At 41.1% G+C, this 26,845-nt stretch overlaps 1 protein-coding gene across 1 annotated transcript; it reads left to right on the forward strand.

The window, feature by feature from the left end:
- Positions 1-75: 75 nt before the first annotated feature.
- LOC136440725 (protein strawberry notch homolog 1-like) lies at positions 76-26,698 on the forward strand. The gene is made up of 32 exons (XM_066436830.1): positions 76-200; positions 1,698-1,847; positions 2,784-2,909; positions 3,247-3,813; positions 4,562-4,649; positions 5,100-5,309; positions 5,907-5,991; positions 6,517-6,604; positions 7,003-7,167; positions 7,563-7,698; positions 8,481-8,586; positions 9,238-9,391; positions 9,805-9,987; positions 10,634-10,731; positions 11,276-11,424; positions 12,108-12,314; positions 12,619-12,813; positions 13,368-13,519; positions 14,001-14,132; positions 14,685-14,820; positions 15,443-15,555; positions 15,910-15,981; positions 16,638-16,737; positions 17,172-17,246; positions 17,518-17,664; positions 18,445-18,539; positions 18,954-19,046; positions 20,034-20,171; positions 22,423-22,499; positions 22,936-23,029; positions 23,449-23,548; positions 24,230-26,698. The coding sequence occupies exons 2-32, from the start codon at positions 1,698-1,700 to the stop codon at positions 24,352-24,354; spliced, it is 4,356 nt and encodes a 1,451-aa protein (XP_066292927.1). The 5' UTR covers positions 76-200; the 3' UTR covers positions 24,355-26,698.
- Positions 26,699-26,845: the final 147 nt, after the last annotated feature.

Consider the following 26,845-nt stretch of genomic DNA (forward strand, 5'->3'; position numbering starts at 1 on the left):
TGCTGTATTTTGCATTATAATTGCGTTTATATAAGTAAACATTACTGTGAAATATAAAATGTATGAATATTTTTGCCCCCGCCCGGGGAAGAATGTAATGGTCCAAAGAATAAGAACAAAATGGTGGCCGGGATGGTCACTCGAGCACAGGATGGCGACGTGCTTTACACTGCTGCGGAAGGTTGGCTAGAGGGCGAAAGGTAAGGCGATCTGACATACCACGCTACACCTATCGTGAGATAAGAAGTCAAAGATTCATTTGAGTGGATCGGAATCATCATTCATGCCCTAGTTATGAAAAGAATCGCCTGTGAATTTGGTGTGTTTTGCCGGCTCACGGCAGACTGTTACCACACGTAACTGCCCTCGAATGCTGCGTTGTTACCACAACCATGCCTGCCTATATTCGGGATCCCCGTCACTGCCGAAGTCCTGCCAGTAAAAACGACTTTCAGGCCGACCGTGCTTTTTCACAACCACCCTCTGTCCCCCTTGGTAAGACCAGAAACTGATGAATAGCTCGGTGTTTCTGGTTACAACCCGGAAGTCATGATTTCACTTCCACGTGCGCATGTTTGTTTGGCTAAAATGAGTCAGTGAACTATAAGTTTCCATTTATGATAAAGAGACCACGAGGCACCACTCTCAGATGAAAGGGGAAATCTACAGGTTCGATCTGTTCTTCATTTGACATCATAGACTGCATAATCTTTGGATCCATCGGATTTCCTCCCCTCGCATTTTTCTCACGAAGATACCAGTCGTAAACCGGAGGTTTCGAAAGTCAGTATGTCTGCTTCCTCTTTTTAATTTCAGAACGGAAAGTGCCTGTCCCGCAGTATTATATCTGTTTCCACCACCCTGAACATGTAAGACATTGAACTTTTTTGATCCAGGCAAGACATCCAAAGCTACCAATATCATATTTTCCTATTCAAATATCATAGCATCACCAGAAAAGCTAATTTTAAGACTGTATTAAAGTGCTTCCTATCACACAGTTTAACAAATGAAATGAAACTGAAAGATTTCTAATATACAAGCAGGCATTACTCACCCTGCAACCATGACACAGCAGTTAACCTAGACTTTAATCTAAAACCGAAGTGGTTGAGATAGTAACATATGCATCCTTTGTTTCCTCTGAATGGGGAGTTGCAATTGTCCCTTTACCTAGCAGGTAATGAGCTGTTTTGATTCCAGTTTGTGTCTGACTCATCAGATATATGGTAGACTGTAATCGGTGCATAAAGTGAAGACAGCCTGCTGAAGTCAAACGTCATACAAAGCCACTGCTATCCTGAATTTAACATAGAGTATTATATTGATGGTACTAAGTATTTCAAATAAATGTTTGTTTTTAGAATAGAAGTCACTTGTATTTCACCCATTTCCAATGACAATCATTACGATGAACTATGCAAAATAATGCTAACAGTTTTCATATAACACTGGTGAAAGGTAGAAGTAAAGTATACAACGCATATAAGAAATTGCCATCAAAAAGGCAACTCTAGCATTAGTAGTAGCATATTGCACAATGTAAAAAGAATTTTTGATGGCAGTGAATTGAAACTGGTATAAACCAAAATCTATAATTCTACCAGACCAAAGAACTCTACTCTCTCTGTCTGTCTGTCAGTCTACTCTACTGTACTCTTCAATATAACTGATGTATTATGTGTGTTTTTTTCTAGATGGGTGACAGTTCATTTGACCTCCTGTCGGCAGCACTAGACGAGAGTGGGCTGGCGTTTGATGCCAACGACATCCTCAACCCTCCGACAGATGCCGGTCAGGGGTCAGGGACAGATGGAGGAGCGGACCCAGGCAGTGTGCTGGCTCAGGTACGGTAGTCATGATACATCATGACCCAGCTGTTTGTTATCACCCATGGAAGAACACATTGCAAAGGAGAAACACAAGATAGACTGGGACAGTGTTAAAGTGCTAGATCAGGACTCCGACTGGTTTTCAAGGGGTGTTCGGGAGGCGATCCAAATTCACAGACAACGCAGTACCTTAAATAGGGACAGGAGGTGTCACTATCTCAAGCCTGTATATGACTGTCTCTTGTCACGTGATAATCAACATCAAGTCACGTGACAAGAGAACTCCTCCATGAAATTTCTAGGCCTGCACGAAGTAGGCGGATATAGTTCCCATCAAGCTGTTTTTTACATACTGATTTTGTTAAAGTTCATGAATCAGCAGTCAGCACTATTCAACACATGTTTCGTTGACTTTGAAAAACATTGAAAAACATACACTTAGTAGTCTCTTATACAGTGTAGTTGCTATATTACACTCTTAAGAGGTCCTGCATGGGGATGTATTGACAACGCTTAATGCTGACTTCTGAAAGGCTATGGCTAAATGTTACATAGAATTCGGCAGGCTGACTTCACTTTACGCTAAATTCAGGTACCGACTAATTTACTATTTGTAGACTTCACGGATTACACTCTACGTTGAATTTGAATAAAAACTGATTATGCTCTACGTAAAAGGGTATCCATCTCAACATTAATACCGGTACATGTATATGGCCCCCTTTGGTCAGTATTGACCATTATGGTAAAATCCGAATTCACATTCATGATCAGCCCTATACAGCATCAGCTATGGCTAAACAGCCACCTATCCAACATCTGATTTTCAATAATTCACACATATATAACTATACTGTATGATGTGAGCTATTCTCTTGGCTTTATTATCTGAAATATTCGGTAGACATGTGTTTATAATCATATTCATTTGTTACCTTGTTGTTGTTGTAGGCCATGGCAGTTAGTGGTCTGGAGATGGACCCAAACAACGACCCACTCCTCATGGCCCTGAGAGACGACCCTGCTCCAGTAACACCAAGAACCTCCTTGGTAACACATGTACAAGCGCACAAGAAGGTATCTTTTACATGAAATCTTTATATTGTGTTTCCTGTTAGGCCATGTTGATTTGATTATGTCTTGGATTCTGTGTGAATTTTCATCACTCAAATGTCAGATTGATAAGTACCTTGCTAGCAGTCGACGAAAGTAAAGGCTAGGGTTGGCAGGTTTTTGCTAAGGAAGGTTTCCTCTAGCACACACGGTCCAAATACCAGTCTGCAAAATTATGGACCTCTCTCTCTCTGACAAGTGTTTTCCCAAATACAGCTCACAGTCTCACACGCTTTCAATGTTAACGTTTTTACTGTCATCTCCTATCATAGTAACCTATATCTGTCTACTTTCCCTTCAGGAAGAGCCACGTGTCATACATATAACAGCTACCCAACCGCCTGTCGTAACCCGCCCCGCCACGGTCGTTACCAACGCAACCACCGGTCAGAGGGTCATTCACGTGCCTGTAACCACGATGGGAGTTCTAAGGCAACAACCTCCCGTCACCAAAGTTGTCACGCGGCCGATGGCAACAACGATTCCAAAGACCGAACAAAACAGACTAATTGCAAGCCTGCTGTCCGACAAAGCCTCGTCACGAAATGTCGTCAGTGTCTCTGTACCAAGATCATCCTCGCCTAACATACAAGTGATCTCCCTACCCAGAACGGCTGGGCCGAACTCGTCCGCGTCCGTTTACGTTCGCACGCTCCCCAGCAACGCGTTGCAGCGTGCATCGGCTAGTAGTGTAGGGGTAGGGTCTACAGCAGGGAGTAGAGTTTTTTCTTCTGTTGGAAATGTTGCATCAAGTCACACGGTCACCTCTGCAGCCAATGGTAGTGTGAAGAAGGAGCTAACAGGGAAGGATGTGTCAAGACTATGGGCTAATGAAGATATCAAGATGAGAAGCCTCTCACCGACTCCTGTAAGAATTTCTTTTTGTTTATCTTTGTAGATTATTAATGTATCAAAGCCGGCGCAGTGACCTGCTGGTTAGGGTTGTTGAACTTAGAGGTACTGTGTTCGAATCCCTGACAAGTCCAAATTTCGTCACTCAGCTCAGTAAATGGGTGCCTAGCTTTGGCCCGCCCTCAAATAGGATGATAATAGAGGTCCCATGTTTGCAGGCTCATGATTGAGGAGAGCCACACACTCAGTATGTTAAAAAACCCACCACACTTAGACTGTGTTTTTCTTCCTCAAGTTGTATGACAACTCATCTAAAATGTTTTTAATTGTCAAGCGTAACCAGTGGCAGCGTCTGAAGTTTCTTTTTGTTGCTGTGTCTCAATAACACAAATGCTTTGTTATTCATTATTATTCATCAGGAATTCTTCTCTTGATGCCATATGCCCTATACACAAATATTGTTATCAACCCAAATAGTTACTGTGGCAAAGTTGTTTTTATCATAGATACTCTTGATGAAGAATAAAAGTCTTAGTCTTACACTGATGTTGTTCAAAAACCCTAAATAGGTTTTTCTAATTGTAAATCTCAGAAAGCTTTGATCATAGACCGAGTCTGAGATTTTCTGCCTTCCCTCATTTCAAATACCATAAATTTATACATTGTTGACCTCCTTCCCTTTTTCTTTTAAAATTATGCCTTTGTTTCCATCACTTCAGGGCCAGTCCTCTATATCTCATCAGCCTGCCAGTAGTGTCGTCAAGACAGCACATCGAGAGGAAGAGGAAGAGGAAGAAGAAGAGGAAGAGCTGGGCGTGGCAGAGACGTATGCTGAATACACCCCCAGTAAATGTAAGCACAGTGTAACATTACAAAATCTACCGACCTTAGCAGGGTGCGAAATACTGGGTTCATGGGCACTCAGGGCTCGAAATACTGGGTGCATCTGCACCTTTGTGCACCCGAAATTGGAGCTGTATCTGTATCTCTATAAAATTAGCTGTGCACCTAATTTTTGACTGTGGGTGCACCTAGACGTAAATATTTGTGTAACTGACATACGTAAAGGAAGTATGGTACAGTACAAATGTAATATGCAGCAGATTCCTGACATTTCTCAGTCTTAAAGTTAAACAATAGGAAAACTGTTAATTTAGCCCTTGTTTAGAAAGTTAGTACATATAGTAACAGAATTTTAGAGTCATATATAAATACAGATACAGATAGTTTTCCCAATTGCTTGTTTAACAATGAGAAGCCTGGCAGTGTATCTTTATTGAAGCATTTTGAATTATTTGTTAGTGGACATTGGAGTCGGTCATCCGGACTCCGTCGTGGAGACGAGTTCGCTGTCCAGCGTCCAGCCGCCAGACGTGTGGTACAAGCTGGCCATCCCGGAGCACATCATCGACTACGGCTACCTGTCGGCGCTGCAACTAGAGGCAATAACGTACGCGTGTCAGCAACACGAGATCTTCTTAACCAGTGGGGAGAGGGCTGGCTTCCTCATAGGTGAGATTTGGATATTTGTCTGAGAATTTATTTGATTAATTTGATAAGAGGTAATACATGCACATGTCGTGATGCTATATCCTCTTCTATTGTGCCCTTGACACAAGTGGTAGCACAATTCCAATGTTTCGCCATATGGATCGAATTCCTTGCATCCGTGGGCAGGGGTTTGATCTCAGGGTTGGCCCCATATTGGACCTGTTGAAAAGGATTGCATTCATGGTTTTCGACAGTTACCTAAAGCTAGCTGGATGGGGTCTTCAGGCATCAAACCTCTGCATTTAAGAGAAACCAACACACTTAGTGAGAAGAGTAGGGGTGACCCGGTGTGCTTGGATATATATGCAAGCCATACCAAAGCCACATTGCACCACTAGCTATTTGAAAAAGCGTCATGCTTCACCTCAGTAGAGAATAGCTGCTTTACCTTGTCTCATTGCTCCAGGAAAGCATATTGGAAAAAGAAACTCTTCCAACTTCCAAGTCCCTTTTGTCATACATTTCACTTTGTAGGGTCAAAAGTCTGTATTTTGTTGTAATTCCTTCAGGTTTTATATAATGTTCCACTTGTTATACCTTGTGCAATTTCTTTCTCAGGTGATGGCGCTGGGGTGGGGAAAGGCAGAACGATAGCGGGGATAATCTACGAGAACTACCTCCTGGGAAGGAAGAGATCGTTATGGTAAGTGTTAGGGTGTTGACATGTTGTGTATGTAGAGAATACAACATTCATTCCGTATCACCAAAGATACCAGGCTGACCGCAGGCTGGATGGCACAACAGCCGAAGGTCAGAGGGGATTTGACCCTGGAAGGTCATACCCACCTAAAAAGCACGCATTTCAATGCATGATGCACCAGCAGTTGAGAAAATTTGGTGTCTGAACAAAAATTGTAAGAACATCAATTCCAAATCCTTCCGAATATGGTATTTGGATTTTTGACAGCGATACACGCAAAGTGTGTTCGAATTATATGATGGAAGCCTATGTGATACCGTAAAATATGGAATCGAGCACCCGTATTTTATGTTATCGTGGTGCAAGTATGACATAAGTTGATTAACATTTGCAGTTTGAACCTCTTGTGACAGTGGCCAACTTCAGGAGAAAATCTATATGTTCAACATCGGCTTTATTTCGTATGCAACCATCATGAAAAACATTTAAAAAGTTAGTTCAAACTTCAATTCTTACTTTTTGTTGCAGGTTGAGTGTTTCCAATGATCTAAAGGTGGACGCAGAGAGAGACTTGAAAGATATCGGTGCCAAAGTGTCAGTTCACTCACTGAACAAGGTGGGCAATATAATCAAAATTTTACCACTTCTCCGCCAATTACGTATACAATTTTGTGCTTACTGATGACAATGTAGAGTAATGCCAAAAGATATCAGCGATGTAGGTAGATTGTACCCAAAGTAGTATCATAGGTAGTTTTTACTTGCATTTACTTAAAACACTGTGAATTGATGACACCAAAAATAGCATTTTCAACTGTAGTGTGGAATTGTCCCAACCACAAGCTCGTCCTTGCCCCTTCTACCTTCTTGAAAACGTCTTTTCCCCGTCTACTGCTGAAATTAAGTTCCTGCAGAAATAACTGAATGTACAGTAATCATTTTTTTAACAGTATTCTGTTTGTTTTTTTCATACATAGAAAATCAAAGCTGTTCTGTTTTCTTTTCTTATTCCAGTTTAAGTACCACGCCAAGATCTCCTCCAAGGAGAATGGCGGGGTGAAGAAAGGCGTCACGTTTGCCACCTACTCTTCCCTGATTGGTGAGAGCCAGGGTAGCGGCAAGTATCGTACCAGGATGCAGCAGATCCTGCACTGGTGCGGGGAGGACTTTGATGGAGTCGTATCCTTTTCGCTGCAATTGAACATGAACCTGCTTTCAAAAATATGTAGTTGGCCATTGCCAAATACTTTTATTATATAGAAACACAGAGTTCAGTGGTCACTCAGAATACTTGCTACCATTCTAAAACTAGTATTAATCCCTTGAGGTGTTCAAAAATATGTTTTTTTCCTAGTAGTATAATTGTTGAGTGGAACTCCTCGCAGTACAGTATGGTAGGGGCATCCTCAATCTTAAAGACTAGTAAGCAACCTTGCCGACCAACGCCCAACCACAGATGACCTTGCTTACAACTAACTCCCAACCATGGTCTGGAGAGGGTTGGGAGGCCATGGTCAGCTATGTGTGTGTTGCTATGTGATGTGTTGAAGTTATCACCCTTGACTAGGCTTCAGATTGTGTTTGACGAATGTCACAAGGCGAAGAACTTGTGTCCTGTAGGATCCTCCAAACCCACCAAAACTGGCCTTACTGTACTGGAGCTGCAGAACAGGCTGCCTAAAGCCAGAATTGTCTATGCTAGTGCCACAGGTTTGAACTGTTCTGTACATGTGTTCACCGCACATGCCACATGCTACTGTAAATTTTCATTTATCTATCTTGAAATGTTTGCAGTGGTTTTATTGCATCCATGAAAAATTGGGGTGTATTTTTGGTCTGTATGTGTGCGTGTGTGTGCGTGCATGTCCGGCACAATATCTTAAGAACCTCTGGATGGATTACAATCATTATGATATTTTGCATGTTGGAAGGTGTTGTGGACCTGATGGTTAAGGTTGGTTTTGGGCCTCGTGGTGGCCAACCTTGTTTATATGGTTTTCGCTGTGGCCTCTCTGCAAATTCATAGCACCATGAATATGCATTTCCAATGTATTAGTAGTACTACTGTACTAGAATTGCCTCAACCATGCATAAACTTAAAGCGCCCACAAAAAAAGGTTTCCCCTTTCACCATGAAATTAGCTCCCTAGGAAAATGAATGAACTAGTCTAATTCTTACAGTTTGCATTCTGTATTTCTATCCAATAAAATTACGCACTTGATTCCTAAAAACGGGGCAAGTGAGGGGAAGATTACTTACACAGCCTACAAGCATTCCACCAGCAGTATCACAGCTACAACTATGTGTAGAACCATTGTACATTCAGTGGTTTGCATTGCTTCAACTAGAAATCACTTCAGGTACATTGCATCATATCAGGGAAAGCTATTGCAGCTAAACATTTATTCTGCCTCCACTCTTTGTGTTTGATTTTTTGAAGAGCCTAAACAGACTAGTCAATATTGTTGTTGTTGTTGTTTGTTTACCACAGGAGCCTCAGAACCAAAGAACATGGCGTACATGTCTCGGCTGGGAATCTGGGGAGAGGGCACACCATTTAGGGAATTTAACGACTTCATTCAAGCTGTGGAAAGAAGGTACTCATCTTTCTAACATTGTCTTTAATGTTCGGCTTTTAATTTCAAAAGAGATTGTTTTGTGTGTGGGCCACGACACCAACAACAGCTGCTTGTGGTCCATGTGTATTGTACTGTTTACAATTTCATTAATCACAGATACTTGGTAACTTATCTGTGTTCCACCAAAATTGGGTACCATATTTTGCCAGTAGATGATGTTGTATTTTATGTATTAAACGTATAATGTTTAACTACTAGTTCACGAAATCTAAATGAACATAGTTTACCACTGATCGTGATAAAAGAAATCTGCACCACAAAACTCCTCAAATTCTGAATTTTTAATTGTAAAAAGAAGTGATGCTTTTTTTGTCTCTAATGTTTTGTATTACAAAGTGAACAGTAGAAATAAGCAGTGTCCTTTAGAAACGTACTGTAAATCTTAAAATGTTTGCAGTGGTTTTATTTTTGCTGTGACCTCTCTGCCATAAAAAAAATATGACACACCAAATATCCGTTTCTATTGTATCGCTACTGTACTACAGAATTGTTTCAACTTCGCATTTAAAATGCTGCAAAAAAATCTTTTCTCTCTCGTATCGAAGTTAAGTCATCACAAAAACAATTGAATTTTCAGTATCTAAATTTTTTGTTCCCCTTCACTCACAGGGGTGTGGGTGCTATGGAGATTGTTGCCATGGATATGAAGTTGCGTGGAATGTACATGGCCCGGCAGCTGAGCTTCACCGGAGTCTCCTTCAAGATTGAAGAAATCCCGTTGGAGGACGAGTTCATCACGATGTACGATGCTGCAGTCAAACTGGTGAGACAGAAGACTTTGAATACAAGTAATAATATGTGTCTTTTTGTGACATAAAAGAAACAAAAAGAAATTAATCGAAGAGGATGTTGGCCTTGAAGATGAGGAACTTCGATCTGTCATGTGCGACAGGAACTTGTGGAAACACTTGTGTCACCTCTAAAAAGAGGATGAACTGAACTGAACTTTGACCTCCGATAATAGTCTTTTAGTGTATACTACCGTGAGAGCCTGTGTTAGACTTACCCACATACCAAATATCAAAGACAATCCACCTAGGTCTTTTAGAGTTATTGTGTTAACACAATAACAGACAGAAGGACACACAAATGAACACAATGAAAAACAAAACCTCCACTTTTGCATGGAGGTCACTAGACTAAGTACGGATACATGTATGTATGTTCTCTATCCAGTGGGTCGATGCGAGGGAGTACTTCCAGAAGGCAGCAGAGCTGATCGACGCAGAGCATCGCATGAGGAAGTCAATGTGGGGCCAGTTCTGGTCCGCACACCAGCGCTTCTTCAAGTACCTCTGTATCGCCTCCAAGGTCAAGCCCGCTGTCAGGATAGCCCGCGAGGCCGTCAAAAGTGGCAAGGTATGGCGATGTAGTTAAGTTAAAGTTAGTGACCCAGACGCATAGGGGTGGCACCCATCTCCATGTCTGTAGCCCTTGGGCCACACATTTGCGCAAGTCACTACAGCAGGGGGCTAGTCCTCTGGTAATGATGTGCGTTTAACTACCATACTCTTGCCCAAATGCTGAGTGCTAAGCAGAGAAAGTACTAGTATGCACCATTTTTAAAGTCTTTGGTATGACTCGGCCGGGGTTCGAACTCACGACCTACCACGTGCAAGGCGAACACTCTATCAACTAGGCCATTGCACCGGGAATTGTAGTGAAAAGATAAATTTTTGCAGTAGTAAGGAAAGGAAAGCTTGAGTCCTGTATCTGTATAGCTGGTATAACTGCCTTTCGGTGTAATACACCAGGACACATGGCACAGCAGCAGCTGGTTATATTGCACTGAACGACCTGTCATACCTAACATTTGTACATCCAACTGCAAGCGTTGTTTGAAGCTATGTAGTTAGGATGCTACCACTGTGCTTTGTGGAAACATGTTTCACTCTACAATAATTCCAGGAAAAACATATCCATTCAATTGAGGGGATCAGTCTGAATAGTTTTTAAAGCATTGGTCTGTTTTTCTAAAGGCTTGGTCTGTCTGTTTATGTTCCAGTGCATCGTAATTGGTCTACAGTCTACTGGAGAAGCCAGGACTTTAGAAGAGCTGGAGAATCAGGGCGGGGAACTCAACGACTTTGTCTCCACCGCAAAGTAGGGGGCCTATTTTTTTTTTTGGTTTGGAAAAAAATTGAACAACAGACTTAAAGTGTGATTTTTATGGTTTTCTTAAGCTTATGCATGATCCATTTGTTGCTGAGGGTCTGCATGAGAGGACCCTGGCAACGTTTAACGGTAAATTCAGGAAGACTGGAAACAATTAGTGACTTAACTTATTATCGAGAAAGCTTTTGGGAACTATTTCATTGGATTACTCCATTGTATTCATGGACTGTGCAGTAAAACTAGCCTGTGAATACTGACACAACTGGATGCTCCTTTTCGGACTTTCTGGCTGTTCTTAATTGCAGTACGAATAATTGGTCAATGATGGTGCATTCAGAATAGTAACTAACGTGCTACGTAGAATTAAAGCAACCAATTACGCTGCACAAATAATGTTATGTTGAATTAAAGAAAGCTGGCTACAGTTAACTCCCTACGCCTCACAGAAAACGGCACGCAGACCTTCCCTGGTCTTTTCCTCATGACTAACACTTATGAAATGACTAACGGTTTGGTGTAATTGTTGCCCCAGGGGAGTGTTTCAGACACTGATAGAGAAGCATTTCCCGGCGCCTGACCGTAGGCGGCTGTCGGACATCTTTGGTCTGGACTTCAGCCGCAGCAGCAGCCGAAGCAGCAGTCCTGACAACACCCCCATTCCTGGGGAGAAGAGGAAGAGAGGTAGGGTGTAAAAAAAAAGTATCCCAGACGCCTTGATGAGACGCATAGGGGTGGCGCCCATCTCCATTTCTGTAGCCCTTGGGCCACACAATTGTGCAGGTCACTACAGCAGGGGGCTGGTCCGCTGGTAATGATGCGTGTTTAACTTCCATACTCTTTCCCAAATGCTAAGCAGAGAAAGCAGTATGTACCATTTTTAGTCTTTGGTATTACCCGCCCGGCGATCAATCTCACGACCTACCGTATGTAAGGCGAACGCTACCTACTAGGCCATTGCACAGGTGGTAGGGTGTAAACTTTTCACAAATCTGTGACACTTTTCCAGTGCATTTTACCATAAATTCGTGGTCCTAATCAAGTTGTAATCATTAGATTTTTAATGTAATCATATTCAAGTTGTATTAACCTTCCTCAGCGTAATACCGACTAGTTTTACTTCTCCTTCAGTCCGGTCATGAACTATGATGAGGAATGATATAAAAGCAGTTATTTTGGGGACGGTGTTCTTCACACTGCAGCAGCGACACCTAGCTGAATCAGTCGGTATTGCCTCGAGGAAGCTTAAGGTGACAGATGGTCACCTAAACGTCAGCTTGGTAATAACTCATTGAAAGAACTTTGTTGCCCTGTGAGAGACCATTCTGATGAAACCGTTCAAATAATTGTATAACCTTTCCTTACAGACACCAGTCCTCTATCAGTGCTGTCCTCCAAGAAAGGGAAGATGGACAACAAAGCATCCGGCGGTTCTGACAGCGACTCAGACTCATCCACATCGGATTCTGACAACAACGTGGACAGCGACGAGGACGACTTCTTCTCGCCGAATCACGGTTCTTCTGACGAAGACGACGACTTTAACCCGTTTGGGGCAGGATCGGACGAAGATGGTAGGTCATTATCTTACCGTTGGGGCAAAGGTCCAAGGAAAAAAGTAAACGCCATTAAACCAGTTTTTCTGGTACTTCATGTGTCCTGTTGTAACCTGCCTTGCTATTCTTTGTTTCTGTTTATCTATTTGGAAAACTGAATTAAGAAAGATAAAAACAACTGTGTCCTGTTGTAACCTGCCATGCTATTCTTTGTTTCTGTTTATCTATTTGGAAAACTGAATTAAGAAAGATAAAAACTCCTTTTTTTCTGTCTACTGCATATTAAACCACCCCAAAATGAAAAATTATGTTTTCTCCACAGACCCCTGGCTGAGCAGAATGGACAAAAGACCACCAAAGAAGGAGAAAGCAAAGTCCAAGCCAAAGAAGCTGAAGAAGAGCAAGTCTCTGGACCCAGCAAGCCTAGATGGTTCCAACAGCTCCACACCCAAGTCTGCTAACAGTCTGAGGAAGACAGCCATAGCTAACGCAGCATCCCAGTCGAAGATAGACTCCAGTAAGTGGATATGACTTTTAAGTGTGTTTTTATTCCAAAGTCAGAGTATCAGGTTACTGTCCAAGGTGTAGGTTACATTAATCTCCAAGCAGATGTAAAAGATGAAAAAGCAGGATAAGCACAACTGACCTCATCTCAGCTATCCCTTGGCCTTTCTGCTTCTTTGGCCATTGGGGCACCACAATTTTTCTCTTCTTTACTGTGGGTAGGACTCGGAGGTCTTCATAGTTGACTGATATTTGTCATTTTTGATGGTGACGTAAAGCTGGCGGCCCCGTGTATGAGGGAGCTTCGGGCATAAGCCTCAAGCGTCACACCTTTGCACATAAAAGTACCCAACACACTTATTGAGAAGAGTAGGGGTGACCCGGTGTGCTTGGCCAAAAATGTGTGCCGTGGCGAGGCCGCCGTGCAGTTGCAGGAACAGCCAAAGATTATACCCGAGGTCCCTTCAGGGATGTGGGTCACATTTTATTTTTTTTCAAAATGCTTGGTTCTATTCCATACTTCAGCATCACTACAGCTGACCACTGGTGTTGTTTTGTCCTGTGTAGCCCCTCTGTTCAGCAGCATGGACGCAGCTGACCAGGCTCAGGCCATGAAGAGGGAACTTCTGGACAGGATAGAGAAGCTGGGAGGGATCCTTCCTCCAAACACCCTGGATGAACTTATTGATGACCTGGGTGGGCCAGAGAATGTGGCTGAGGTAAGCTGTCCATTTCCTCACAGGAGAGAGTTTTTTATTGATTTGATTGATTCACACACTTTAAAAGCAATTTATAAAACATAAATGGAACAAAAATAAGAGCTGGGGGTAGAAAAAAGTCATGATGGCCAGCCCATATTCTAGGTTTTCCCTCATTTACCTTAACAGCAGATTTGTTACTGTTGTATTCAGCTGAATACTTCCTTGATAGAAGAACAGAACTGGTTCAAACTTTGTTGTCACATTTTTTAGACCAGTGATTTTAGCAAGCAAGCAAGATTTTAGTAATCATGTCATTTACCTGGCCCTCTTTTAAAATGAGAATCATACAACTCAGGTACAGCCCTATATTCAGACACCCCCACACATGTATATTCCAGTGCCCCTATGTCCTGACACCCCTATGTAAGGATTAGGGTCACCGTTAAGGGGTGTCAGAACATAGGGATGTAACCACTATTAAACGATACCTTGATTGCAGATGACGGGCAGGAAAGGACGTGTGGTGAGCAACGATGAAGGGATGATCTGCTACGAGTCCAGAAGTGCGTCAGACGTTCCACTAGAGATCCTGAATCTAACAGAGAAGCAACGCTTCATGGACGGGGAAAAGGTATCAGTCGTTTGTGGTTATCGTTCTTACCTCAGACTAAAATGGAATCTTACCCGAGACATGATGAGGCGTTGAATGCCAGAGTGGTTTTGTGAGCAGACACGAGATCAAAAGGTCATAGGTTTGATTCCCGGCTAGACGTTGTGTCCTCAATAGAAAAGCACTTTACACAACTTTCTTATAATGTTTATTTAGACACCATGTATCTTATGCAGAGAAACGCATCTCAAATCAAAGTAGATGGTGCTGATTTTAATGTCCATACAAGGTTTTAATCTTTCTCCAGTTCTAAATTTTCACCATTAAGTAGACATAACAATTTTTAGTAACAAAATACATGTACATATGTTAACAAGTTATGTACTTTAGTGTAAGTCTATTCAGGTACAGTGCTGGTACATGTGTACATCGATGTTCCGGTATTTTGGACCTGTACCTAAATGATTTTCATGATATTGTTCAGGTACTGAGTACTGGTACACATGTACAGCCCTAGAAATTTTAGGTCTTGTAGAAGATCTTTTCTGATTGTGTCATGTTTTCCCGCCATAGAATATTGCCATCATCTCGGAGGCTGCCAGCTCGGGGATTTCTCTGCAGGCGGACAAGCGTGTACAGAACCAGCGCCGCCGCGTGCACGTGACCCTGGAGCTGCCGTGGAGCGCCGACAGGGCCATCCAGCAGTTTGGTAAGTCAATCAATCAGTTGATCAATCAATCAATCAATCAATCAATCAATCAATCAATCAATCAATGGTTTATTGGACTGGCAGCCATGGGCTGAATTATGCCTTGTTTATTTATTTATTTATTTATTTATTTGCTCTTGTTGTACAGAGCACCAATGAAATTGTTTTAAATTCAATGAAACAGTTTTAAATTCATAATCACATATAAGGATTATCCCTCCTTAAACCCTTTACATTTTGTTATAATAAAGGAATTTAAACAAGAAATTGAAGATCTCATACCTTTGTGAAATATTTTCTTGTTTTATTCATTATTGTGAGTTTCTTGCTGATTCTGTATAATGCATTTTCCCACTTGGTACCATATGGCAACAGAAGCTTCTTAAAATGATTAAAGTTAAAGACACAAATTTGCTTGCAAGTGTTGGCCTTTCTACATGAAGTACATGAAGGTCTATTTCAATTCTTTTTGTAACCACTGGCTAGTAATAAAACAAAAATATTGCATGCAACTTTAAAACATTAGGCAAATGGTTAAGATGTTTTTGTGCATATGTAGCCTGGTGCTAGGGATTTAGAATGCTTTACTCATTATTTTCTTGTCTGTTTGTTTATTTTCCAGGCCGTACACACCGTTCTAACCAGGTTTATGCACCAGAGTACATGTTCCTGATTTCGGAGCTAGCAGGAGAGAGGAGGTTTGCCTCTATTGTGGCCAAAAGGCTGGAAAGTCTGGTATGTCTTTCTTTTCACTTTGATTGATTTAAAAACACTGACATCTTTATAATTTTAATGAAAATTAAGCTATGCTTCAACTCAAAGAATTGGACTGACCAGAATTTTCAACGGAATCACTTGGTCTTCTTCAGCTATCTGACACAAGTGCTGTAGACTTGTGATCTTTTTTGTTGTTCCAAGAATTGTATCATAGATGTTAAAATCAACCATAGAGCTTGTAAAGATTGATATGACAACTTGATATGTCAATGAAGTTTAGACATCCAGGTAGTAAGATGCGCAAGATGACAGTAAACTCAAGCATCTGGATGGATGACATCATGTGTAACGTTCTTCATGGTTTATTTCTAGGGTGCCCTTACCCATGGTGACAGGAGGGCTGGAGAGGCCAGGGACCTCAGTAGATTCAACATTGACACAAAAGTAAGCTTCACTGTTCAGTCTCACTCAAACCTTGCATATCCTCTGAAGCTGCTGTCACACATTCAGAACCTTCCCACGACTTTGCTCCCAACTACTCCCCATCCAACGTAGGCGCTTGATTTGGAGTAGCCTGGAATCCATCCTATTCTAGCTCCAGTTCGGTCCTCTGATTGCATTGATAAAGAATATGACTTTCTTGACTCTGATTTGTCAAAATTCATAGCGGGCTGGCTCTGACGACTGTAAAAGATGAGTAGCCGAGCTCATGAACTACCAACCACAGATGACCTTGCTTATGACTTATTCCCAACCATGGTCTGGAGAAGGTCGGGAGGCCATGGTCAGCTATGTGTGACAGGGGCTTAACTCCCAACCATGGTCTGGAGAAGGTCGGGAGGCCATGGTCAGCTATGTGTTACAGGGGCTTAACTCCCAACCATGGTCTGGAGAAGGTCGGGAGACCATGGTCGGCTATGTGTGACAGGGGCTTAACTCCCAACCATGGTCTGGAGAAGGTCGGGAGGCCATGGGCAGTTATGTGACAGAAGCTTAAAGTTCTTTAAATGTGTATTAAGTGTACAATCGTTCAGTGATAAGTCAGTTCCTTGGCCTAGGTGTTCACTATTGGTGTATAACGCTTGTCTTTTTTTCTTCAGTATGGCAGAACAGCTCTGGAGGCAGTGATGAAGGCTGTTGTTGGGTTAGAACCTCCCATTGCACCCCCTCCTGATGACTACCAAGGAAACTTCTTTCATGGTGAGTCTTGCTGTGGCTCAGCAACCATCCTTCTCATTTTACTGCAACATGACATTTTGCAGTCTTTTCAGGGATGATACTTTGTAAAGGGAAAAAGTGACTTTGTGCATGTATTGTCTGTTTTCTTTTTGTGTGTGTGTGTGTGTTGTATATGTTCTTATATGTATGTGTGTCTTTAGTTGTTTGTTGTACGTGTTAATACATGTATGTGTCCCTTAGTCACTGACGAAAGATAGCGGATGCTATCTGAAATGTCTGACTGTTTCAAAATTTTATCCAGTTGCTTGTAACTATTTTTGGCGCATGTATGTGTGTGTTTTTGAGTGTGTGTTTTTCTGTGTGTGTGTGTTTTTCTGTGTGTGTGTGTCTGGGACAGTGTGGATAAGGACGTTAAGTCTGCCATCTCTGATTGCCTTCTTTGCTTTGTGTTGCAGATATCCTACATGGTTTGATAGGAGTAGGGCTAGTCAGCATGGACGAGAGACTCAACATTCCCAATTTAGACAAAGGTGAGGTTTGAACATTCACAGCTTAAGCAAGTTGTAGCAGGGCTAAAGACCTACATGTATGACCTACGTTGGTTGAAAAATTGGCCAGTTTGGAGAACCCTTTGATTTTAATGGTGGTGCTTTCTAAAGCAGTGATGTCCCTAGCTCCTGGGTCCAATTACAGTACTTGGTAACTGGGAGACCCCAGTTCTAGGTGGAGAGGTCACCATGAAAATAAAACGACAGCAAACGTTTCAAGATTTACGGTATGCTGTTGACTTCCTACTTTCAGATTACAACAGCATGCCCAAGTTCCTGAACAGAATCCTGGGTCTGACGGTGAATCTTCAGAACGGTCTGTTCGCATACTTCCTGGACACGCTACACGAGGTCATCCAGAGGGCGCGGCGGGACGGCAGATACGACATGGGCATCCTCGGTGGGCTATTGTTCAGTCGTTTCTAACGTTTTTGTGAACCTGTTTGAGGCGGTTATGAACTGCATGTCATATCTGGTGCTTTTTCTAATATTATTCTAGGCAACAATTCTCACAAGACATTTTCAAGACAAAAGTTGTCCAAAGTAACCCGTATGACTGAATAATTGATGCATGAACAGTAGAGTCTTGAAATTGTTTTCACTTCTTTAATTTTACTTTCTTGATTGTAGTTCCTTACATGTACATGGGAGTAATTCCCTCTGCAACATCACCACTGATACTGAGCCACTAGTTTGATTCTTCTTTGAAATAGTTAATAAAAATTAAAACCATCTCATTATACTTGACTTTGCAGCCCTAGTAAAGCCACATTGCACTACTACCACTAGCTACTTGAAAAAGCGTAAAGCTTCACCTCAATTGAGGACGACTGCTTTTTGAATTACACAGTAATTATGCAGTACTGTAGATGTTCATGGTGGTTTTATGTTCACGATTTTCGCGGTGAACTTTTCCCACAAACATAAAACCAACACGAAAAGCCGTTCCATTGTATGACTGTAGTGCTACTATTGCTTCAAACCCGAACTCAAAACCACCGCGAACACTCCATTTTGTCCCTACCACGAAATTAAATCCCCGCAAACATTTCTGCATTTACAGTTTCACAGCAAATGTTGAGTACTAAAGTCATGAATGTACTGGCTTTATCAGTTCTGTCTTGTCACATTTTTGTCGATATTAATAGTTGTCTCTGTTTTCTGCTTTGTCTTTGAGCAGACTTGGGTTCAGGCGGCGATCACGTCAGGCTTGTGGAGACCAAGAGGTTCAAGGGAAGCAGCGCCTCCCAGCAGGCTCTAGTGGAACTGCACACTGTAAGACCCTTTCATTCTTCTCATTTCAGTACTGCTTGATTAGCATTCAAAATGTTCTTTAACCACTAGTGTCTTTGAAGTAATGGTTGTTGTTAAGTCTGTCAATAATGTGTATGATATGTGACGGTATTGTACTAAAACTGGCAGCAAAATTTGAAGATTGCCATCTACACAATGCCAGAAACTAAAGCAGTAGAAGTTGATTGAAGGAAATAGTAGAAGCACAATGGTGCCCCAAATGCCCTTCTTTCTGCATTTTAGACACGTCAGTTTTTCTAGAGATTGATTGAATGTTCCAATGTTCGCTCTAAAGTTTGAAGTACATTGTATCTGAAATATAGGCCAACACTCACATGTGCATGTGTGCTTGTTAGAAATGTCTTGCTCATTTTCTCTGCTGTATTTACCACACAGTTAAGTGTGGAAAGAGGAGTCTCGTGGAAGGAGGCGTTAGACATGTACCGGGAACTTGTGCAGTATGAGGAAGGATTCTACCTCTCCAAACAGGTCAGTGGAGGGAAAGTTCACGCCTTAAGCACATGATTGAATTTACCCTACCGTAGAGGTTTGCTACCACGTGAGCTGCACAAACTGTGTGCTTGGTTCCTTACACAGTATTAGAAGAAAACTAAATAAAAAATAAATGTGGTTTTGTACAAGTTGAGTGATTGTCATGTCCTTTGTAAAGGGCACTGGTCATACCAAAAACTGCTTTCTCTGCTGATCACATCTGCACGCGCATCAATTTTTGTCCGTTTCCAACAAAAAGAAAGAAGTTTTCAGCCATACTGTAAGTCGTACAAAGCAGCTACAAAATGGGAAAGTATGTGCTGTAAATTGCAAAAGAATATTTCGGAAAATGAAAACTAATGGCCTGGACGCCATAGTCAAAGGAGAAGATATGAAAGAACGAAAATGAAGAATCTATTATTCGGTGTACCATACTCTGTGTTTAGTTTTGTTCATCCTTCCTGACCATGTAGATTTCATAATGCAGGCAACTTTTTGGGGGGACAACTTTTTTTTAATTCGCACGCCTGCATCAGTTTTTGGGTCCCTGGAGGATGTCATCCATAGAATCAAATCAACATGGCCTTAAAGGAAACCCAAGCAATATTTATTAGGGTCCGACAAATCGGATTTTGACAATCAATATATGTAGTCATTTCTATACATGATTAGTTCAAACAACACTATCACAATGTATAGCAACGTCCATGATGCAAAAATATGACGTTGTTGTGATGTGAGAACTCACTGAAAATTGATGAATGCTGTTGTTGGGTTAGTGTAGACTCGCGAAACTAATGGGATCATCGTACGGCACGATTTTGCCCGGTTTTAGAATCCGAAAAGTATGAAGTTATTATGCAAATTTGTTAAACAATGTTGGTAAATGTCACTACTATAAAGATTTCAGCATTTTTGTAATTTCTATTTTTGGGCCCTAACAAAAAGAACTGTTTGCCTTTAAGTTTAACTTGTGTTGATCAGGTTCGGAACATGAAGTGCATGGCAGTGCTGGTGAAGGCTGTGTCCGGCAGGCGGAAGTTGTACGGCGTGCACAGGCCCAACACTGGCCAACAGATGAAGAACGAAAACCTGGAGAACATCAAGAAAAAGTACAAGAAGGTAAGAGCACTTACTAGACAGTACAGTTTGAAGGAGTAAAAAAGGTTGGTAAACTTAAGGTAGTCTCATTGCCTTTTTGAGGCTGTTGGGTCGTGGGTTGTTATCCACTGTGTCTAGGGCACAGTACTGGAAGGCGGGGGCCCAACCCTCTCCTTCCACATCCTTTTACCTCCTCAACCGAAGTCAGGTACCCATTTGTACTCCTGGGTGGAGTGAGGAAGTGCCTTTCCCAAGGACACAACATCTAGCCAGGACTGCCAGGAATCAAACCTGTGACCTCTTGATCTCGTGTCCCGAAGTCTTGGCCATTCAATGCCACATGGAATGTGTAAAATTTAAGATGTAATCAATCACTATCAGTCATACAAAGTGAGTTTACTGTTTATTAACCAGTTTTAGGTCATGATTTTAAAGGATTCACTGAGAAAATCTTGTTAGTGGCACTACATTTTGTAGTTGTTACTAAGTGTAGACTTCATCGACATAAGTTTTAAGATCATTCAATACTGAGTGATATTATCAATTAAGTTGGAAAACTATAAGTTGGAAAACTTAAGCAAGTTTCCAGCTATGTGTCACAAATTAGATTTTGCATGTTTCCAGTTTGAAATATGAAGTTTCCAGTCTGTTCATAGTGTTGTGAGCTGGGTATAAGCGTGGTGCAACTTCTTTAGTTGTGTAGACAACTTGGACTGGTGACTAACCAAGATCTCGGGCCCACACGGTTGCCCGTGCTGGCCCAACCAGACTATGGCATTCTACATGTGCTCGCACACAGTGTAGGATAGCCCCTGCCGGTTAAGGGGCTCAGCCACCAGTCCAAGTTGTCTGGACACACTGGCCAGTGACAAGACAACCCTTCAGTTCTTGCATAGTCGTAATAGATAATATGTCACTTTCACTTGTGGCTATGCTGGAGTGCAGTATAGAGCTCACAGTGCTTTTTACTTTTGTTTTCAAAGGCCAAGGAATGTTAAAATGATTGTGGCAGAACTTCCTTTTTTTGTCGACTTGAATTTTAGTCTGCAACATTTTCATTTGTCCATATTATGCACGAATTCAAAGTACAACCTTACAAATTCTTACCTGGTCTGAAACCCTGCTCAACATAACATAGACATAATGTATGAGGATGTCGATCACATGTCAAATGTTTGTGCAGGCTATTACACTCCACAACATTTAAAAACACATCTAAGAACTTCAAAAATGAGGACTGGGAAATATTTTTTCTCCTTTTGTTCACACTTATTTCTGCTTTTAAAACATTATATGTCACATTTTTCATGCTTATACGTCCATAACATCCTTTTTATGTTGAAAAACTACATTTTCATAAAAGCCTGACTTCCCCTTCCCGCTTCCTTGATAATGGTATAGTCCTATGCAAATATTCTCAGATGACATAACAAGGTCACCATGTATGTTTACGAAAACATTTGGCTGTGACGCTGTAGAAAAGTGCTTGTTTCCCTCAAAAATGTTTGTTTCAAGAGATGTGTTCAAGTCTGTATCCAAATAGAGTAGAATAGTGAGTTGTATACAGGTGTATTTTGTGAGAGTTCCGACTTGGATGCAACCAGGAAGTGAAACCTGCAGGTAGCGTTCAGTCATGTGTGAACTAGGAAAGTACTGTTTACAGTAAATTTTGTTACACTAAATATATATATATATAAGTTTATTCATCAAAATTATTCATACCTAATGTCTTTTCATTTGATTTATCATTAGTATCTGAAAAGATGTTCTGTTTTTTAAATCACTGCTTCAATTTAGAACAATTATACACTCAGTCAAACCAGGTCAAGCAACCACTTGGCACAGGCAACCACTTCCAGTCACAAGCCGCATCAAAACAGTTCTGTCCATTTTTACATAGACTTCAGCAACCACCTGTCCTCAGCAACCATTTTCCCTCAGTCCCTTGAGTGGTTGCTGAATCCAGGTTTGACTCTACATCTGGAAAGCAGGGGGATTTATTTTTCCAGCATAATGATATTCTCTAATAGCCTGTGATCTTTTTGAGTAGCCATATAATATCAGATATAATGTTGCTATGGTCGAAAATTGTATGTGTCAATCATTCTAGTTCTAGGTTCTTGTTTTTATATCAATAGCTGTCCAAATCTCTTGTAACAGTTTTCCCTTTGATAAGTTAAAACAAGGATGTCAGAGCTTCCTTACATGTACATTTTACAACATTGAGCAGCAGTCTCAGCTGAACATTTATTTTTTAAATATGTGTCCTTAGGTGACCCCTGATGAAGCGGAGCCTCACTGGGTGTCTCAGTACAACTCCTCCCTGGCACAATGTAGTCATGCCTACTGGTAAGTACAGATCAATCAATCAATCAGCCAATCAAAATGGGGAATTAATAGTGGTCAGAGCAGTGGTCAAGTGATGACAATGGATGTTTTATTCATTAATTCATTTGGAAGTTGAAAATAATTTTGGCTGAAGTGTACTTCAAGACAGCACATAACTTTCCAAAAGAAAAGTATGATGAATGAATGAATAAAAGAAAGAAATACAAATACAGTGATATAGGAATGTGGTATCTTACTACATCTACCTTGACTTATGTGTCTAGTATGTACAGATTTAACTTCTTAACACTTCTTAAGAAAGCTGTAAATGTACAAACTGATGAAGCTTATGATACCTCCATGTTATTTGTGATTTGCTGCCGATGTTGTACTCTAGGCAGCATTAATAGATAGCTGTAATGGTTCCATATTTGAATAATTTTTATCCATTTGCCAGGAGGGGAAACTGCAAGCGAGTGTCTTTAGGTCTGTCTTGTGAGATTGGGTTGCGACGGAGAACCTACCATGTCCTTTCTGGCTCAGTGCTTCAAGTAAGACCAGAGTTACTCTCATCACTACTCTGTACGTTTGTTTGTTTGTTTGTCTGTTTGTATTGAAAACCTGGTAAAGCGCCTCATGGCGTAACACACCAGGTCGCTAGCCCTTCCCCTTAAACATGCTTGAGGCACCTTTCAGAACACAGGACCCCCATTTTATGTCCCTTCCACAAGACGGGTGCAGCTGCAACCGAGATGTCCTGCCCAGGATTTGAGCCGGGGTCTTTCAGTTACCAAATAATTTCAACTACAAGCTCAACTATGAGACTACTACCAGTTGAGCTACAGGGACATCCCTGAAATAAAGCATACATTAAAGCTTAAAAATGTCCTTTCTTCAAACACATATTACTGTTTCATACATATTATACTGCCAGTAGTATGTTGAGGTTAACTGGACTGGTGTTTTGCAGGTGTGGAGTAAAGTGGAGAGTGTTTTGGTGTCCATGCCGGGCAGCCAGTCTAAAATGCAGGTGGTCAGAATTAAGACTCAACAGGGCAAGAAGGTTGTCGGTGAGTTCATTTTCAGCGAAACATGTATGAAAATGACACATAGATAGGGATGTATTTGACAATTCTTTGCGTAATACCATTAGGCCACAGCAAGTAAATGTAAGAATGAAATCTCCTGCAGACTTGTAACAAGAATTGAAGCGACAAAACACAGAATCATGGCCAACAAGTCTTTTGTTCCTGTATTCAACTTTCAAGAAGTTGCAGAAAGTGACACTAGTGGAAAAGCCTAGTATCACTACAACTACACTGAAGGCTACCACACTAGTGACATCACTTCTACAACTACCGAACTATTGCCACTTCTACAGTGTGCACTCAAGGCTATCACACAATATTTCTTACCATTTTTGATACATGTATTTTTGGAAAAACAAGATGTCTTGTGTTCTTTTGTTAGATCACAAATTTCTTGTGTTCTTGTGTTGAATCAGGAGAAAATTAATAAGGGTGCAGATGTCATCCATTACTTGCTGTGGTCGTTAAGTACATTACAAAATGTTGGTAACTTTCGGTGACACGATAATAAGATTGGTAGAATGTGGCATCTGTCAAAGGGACTTAAATCTAAACCAGTTTTTCCAGACATTGTGTTTACACATTTGCAAGTCACAAATTGAATGTTTTCTGAAAACCAAATGCTTGCATGTAGAGGTAAACTCCTTTCTCCTCTCCAAACAGGGACTCTGATTCCAGGCAACTGCATCCCCGCTCTAGTCAACGTCCTGTCTCAGAACGGCCCCACCCCCACCCTGGGGCAGCCCACCACCACGGCGGGGAGTCTGATGAGCCCCATCGTCCTGTAGACACGCCAAAGCATTTGCCTGAAACGAGGCAGAAGCTGATTTCAGAGGGAACCAGAGACTGTGCACGCCACTGCATGCATGTGGACATCTGAATCTCTAGCCTGAGCAATAGTCTGCTAGGTTTTGTCCAATCATCCTGAAGACAAAGAGTGGCAGGACCACAAACCCCAAACACACCTACCTGATTAGCATACTCACGACTGGTTAAGAGTCAAGATGTTAGGCAGGCTTGGGGAATAGGTTTCTGCTGATAGTGTTCAGTTGCAACTGTTCTATTCTTGAATAAATTAGCAGTTTGCAAATTATGTCGGAATGTTGAAAGCAGGTCTGTTAAAAGAAAGAAAAAGAGGCCCTTGTGTTTGGTAATGGATGTAAATTGTAATGGAAGAGAAAGTGTGTACTTAGGCATTCCATAGAGTATATTATTATATTTTGAGAAAAGTCATGTGCAACATTAACTGTAAAGACTGGCATAGCATTCACTTATCGCAGTGTTTCCCCTACCCATGGCATGGCGGCATTAACTGAAAGGCCAAAGGTATTTATGTATTGTTGTCTTAAAAGTCTGACAGAAAAGCTACCAATTTGACCTGGACTACCATGCCAATGAACAGATGTAGGGGAATCATTGCTACATCTTCATTTGCAATACTAAGTGCTAATGCTAACATCATGCTGAAGTAAGTTTGTACAGTGACTGTATAAGGGAAGAAGTGTTAATGTTCATAGTAGAGTACGAGGCAGTGTAAGATTGCAATTTTCTATGTTGAGGGGATGCAATGTCTTATCAGAGAAACTGATGACGTTGTGGATGAGGGTTAAATGTAAAACGTCATATCTGGCTGTTTTGCTGTATTTGGATGTATTATGTTTCATATGTAAGTTAAAGCCAATGTCACACTGCTGACGACCTTTGGCAAAATTTGTTAATCGCCTAAAGGTCGCCAAACTTTGGGGGGTTCTGTGACATGGGAACATTGGCCAGTCCCTAAAAATCATGCCGTGATCACGAGGACTCTGGTCGTATTGCTGCCAAAAATGTCCTTTAGAGCTTGGAGTCTTATGTAGTAAAGTAATTGACACTGGCTTAACCAAGGAGATGTCATTTCAGAATCCAAAGACTCGCGTATTCAGCACTAAGCAACATAATCTCAGAACAGGTTTCTTTATGAAAGTTTTGTGGTATCACAGAAAGAGTGTTTTTTTTCAAACACTCATTGTGTACATTGTATGTTTGGCAACATTTAAGGATGAAAAACATTTCCTGTACTGTGTTAAGAAAAGGCTTGACCATCAAAAATGGTGTTTGTAATGTTGCAGCAGAAGGGTTGTAAAAATGGATTAAAACAAGATGAACGAGATCATATTTATTGTAACGTTTTAAGTGGTATCATAATAGGCTTACATGTACTATGTTCCTGTAAATTTCAGGGGGGGGGTGTACAGATTTCTCTCAGTTTAGATGCAGATGGGTAGGCTTTATAATTGTTAGTTTGGAGAATCTCTGCAGGTCTCAAACAAACAAGAGAGAGACTTGAATTGGTATTACCTGTAAGTCAGAAATTGCAAACCGTATGGGGGGCAGACTTTATTTGTAAAGCCTTACCACTTCTTGAACTTGAAAATACATGAACTAGGAAAGACTATAGAAGTGGTTAATTGTGACCCATATTTGGAATTAGACTGTCTGTGTTATTGTTTGACAAGCCTTATGACACTGGCGTACGTAAGTGTTACGTTTTCAACTGTTCTTGCATTTTGAAACTTGAAATCGAGAACTTCTGGTTTCACTTTGGCCCCTTGGGTTGTCTCTGAGCAGTTGATGCTTAATGTTAGAATTAAGATACTGTGATAGAGTTGGTTATGTAAAGATTTGAGTAATGTACAGCTGGGAGTTATGGCAAAACATGACCTAAGAGCATTATCTTTCTCTGGATTTCTCTAGCAAGTTAAGTTTTGTAAGTCCAGCCATGACTTTGACTTTAATATTGCACTTTCATTTTTCTGGACTTGTCACTATTTTTTGTAAGTGTTCACAAGTAGTTGTTTAGCCTCTAATTCTTTCTTATCATTGTTGTATGGTTCTTTCTTGCTACTGTTCAATAACATTTTGTTTTGGTACAAGCTACGGTTAGCTTCCACACCTTTTTTTATTGTTTCACTAAACGGATACCTTTTTTTAAATCCTGGAGGTTATGACATTATGGGGTTATGTTGTGGTTGATTATTGATGAACACAGATTTTCTGTTTTATGAAGTGTACAGCAGGATATATGGAGAGTTTACTATGAGGTAGAAATAAGTTCAATTGCTGTACAGCAGGAAGAATAAATGATAATGGCAACAGTGTGTCTTTTGTACTTATTGTGGTAATGATTATACCAATACTAGGGACCACCTTACCATTGATATACAGTCAAACCTGAACAAGTGACCAACTATATATACATGTAAGGACCACCTTACCATTGATTACAGCCATATGTACAAG

The sequence above is a fragment of the Branchiostoma lanceolatum genome, chromosome 1, assembly GCF_035083965.1.
Source record: "Branchiostoma lanceolatum isolate klBraLanc5 chromosome 1, klBraLanc5.hap2, whole genome shotgun sequence".
NCBI classification, from domain to species: Eukaryota; Metazoa; Chordata; class Leptocardii; order Amphioxiformes; family Branchiostomatidae; genus Branchiostoma; species Branchiostoma lanceolatum.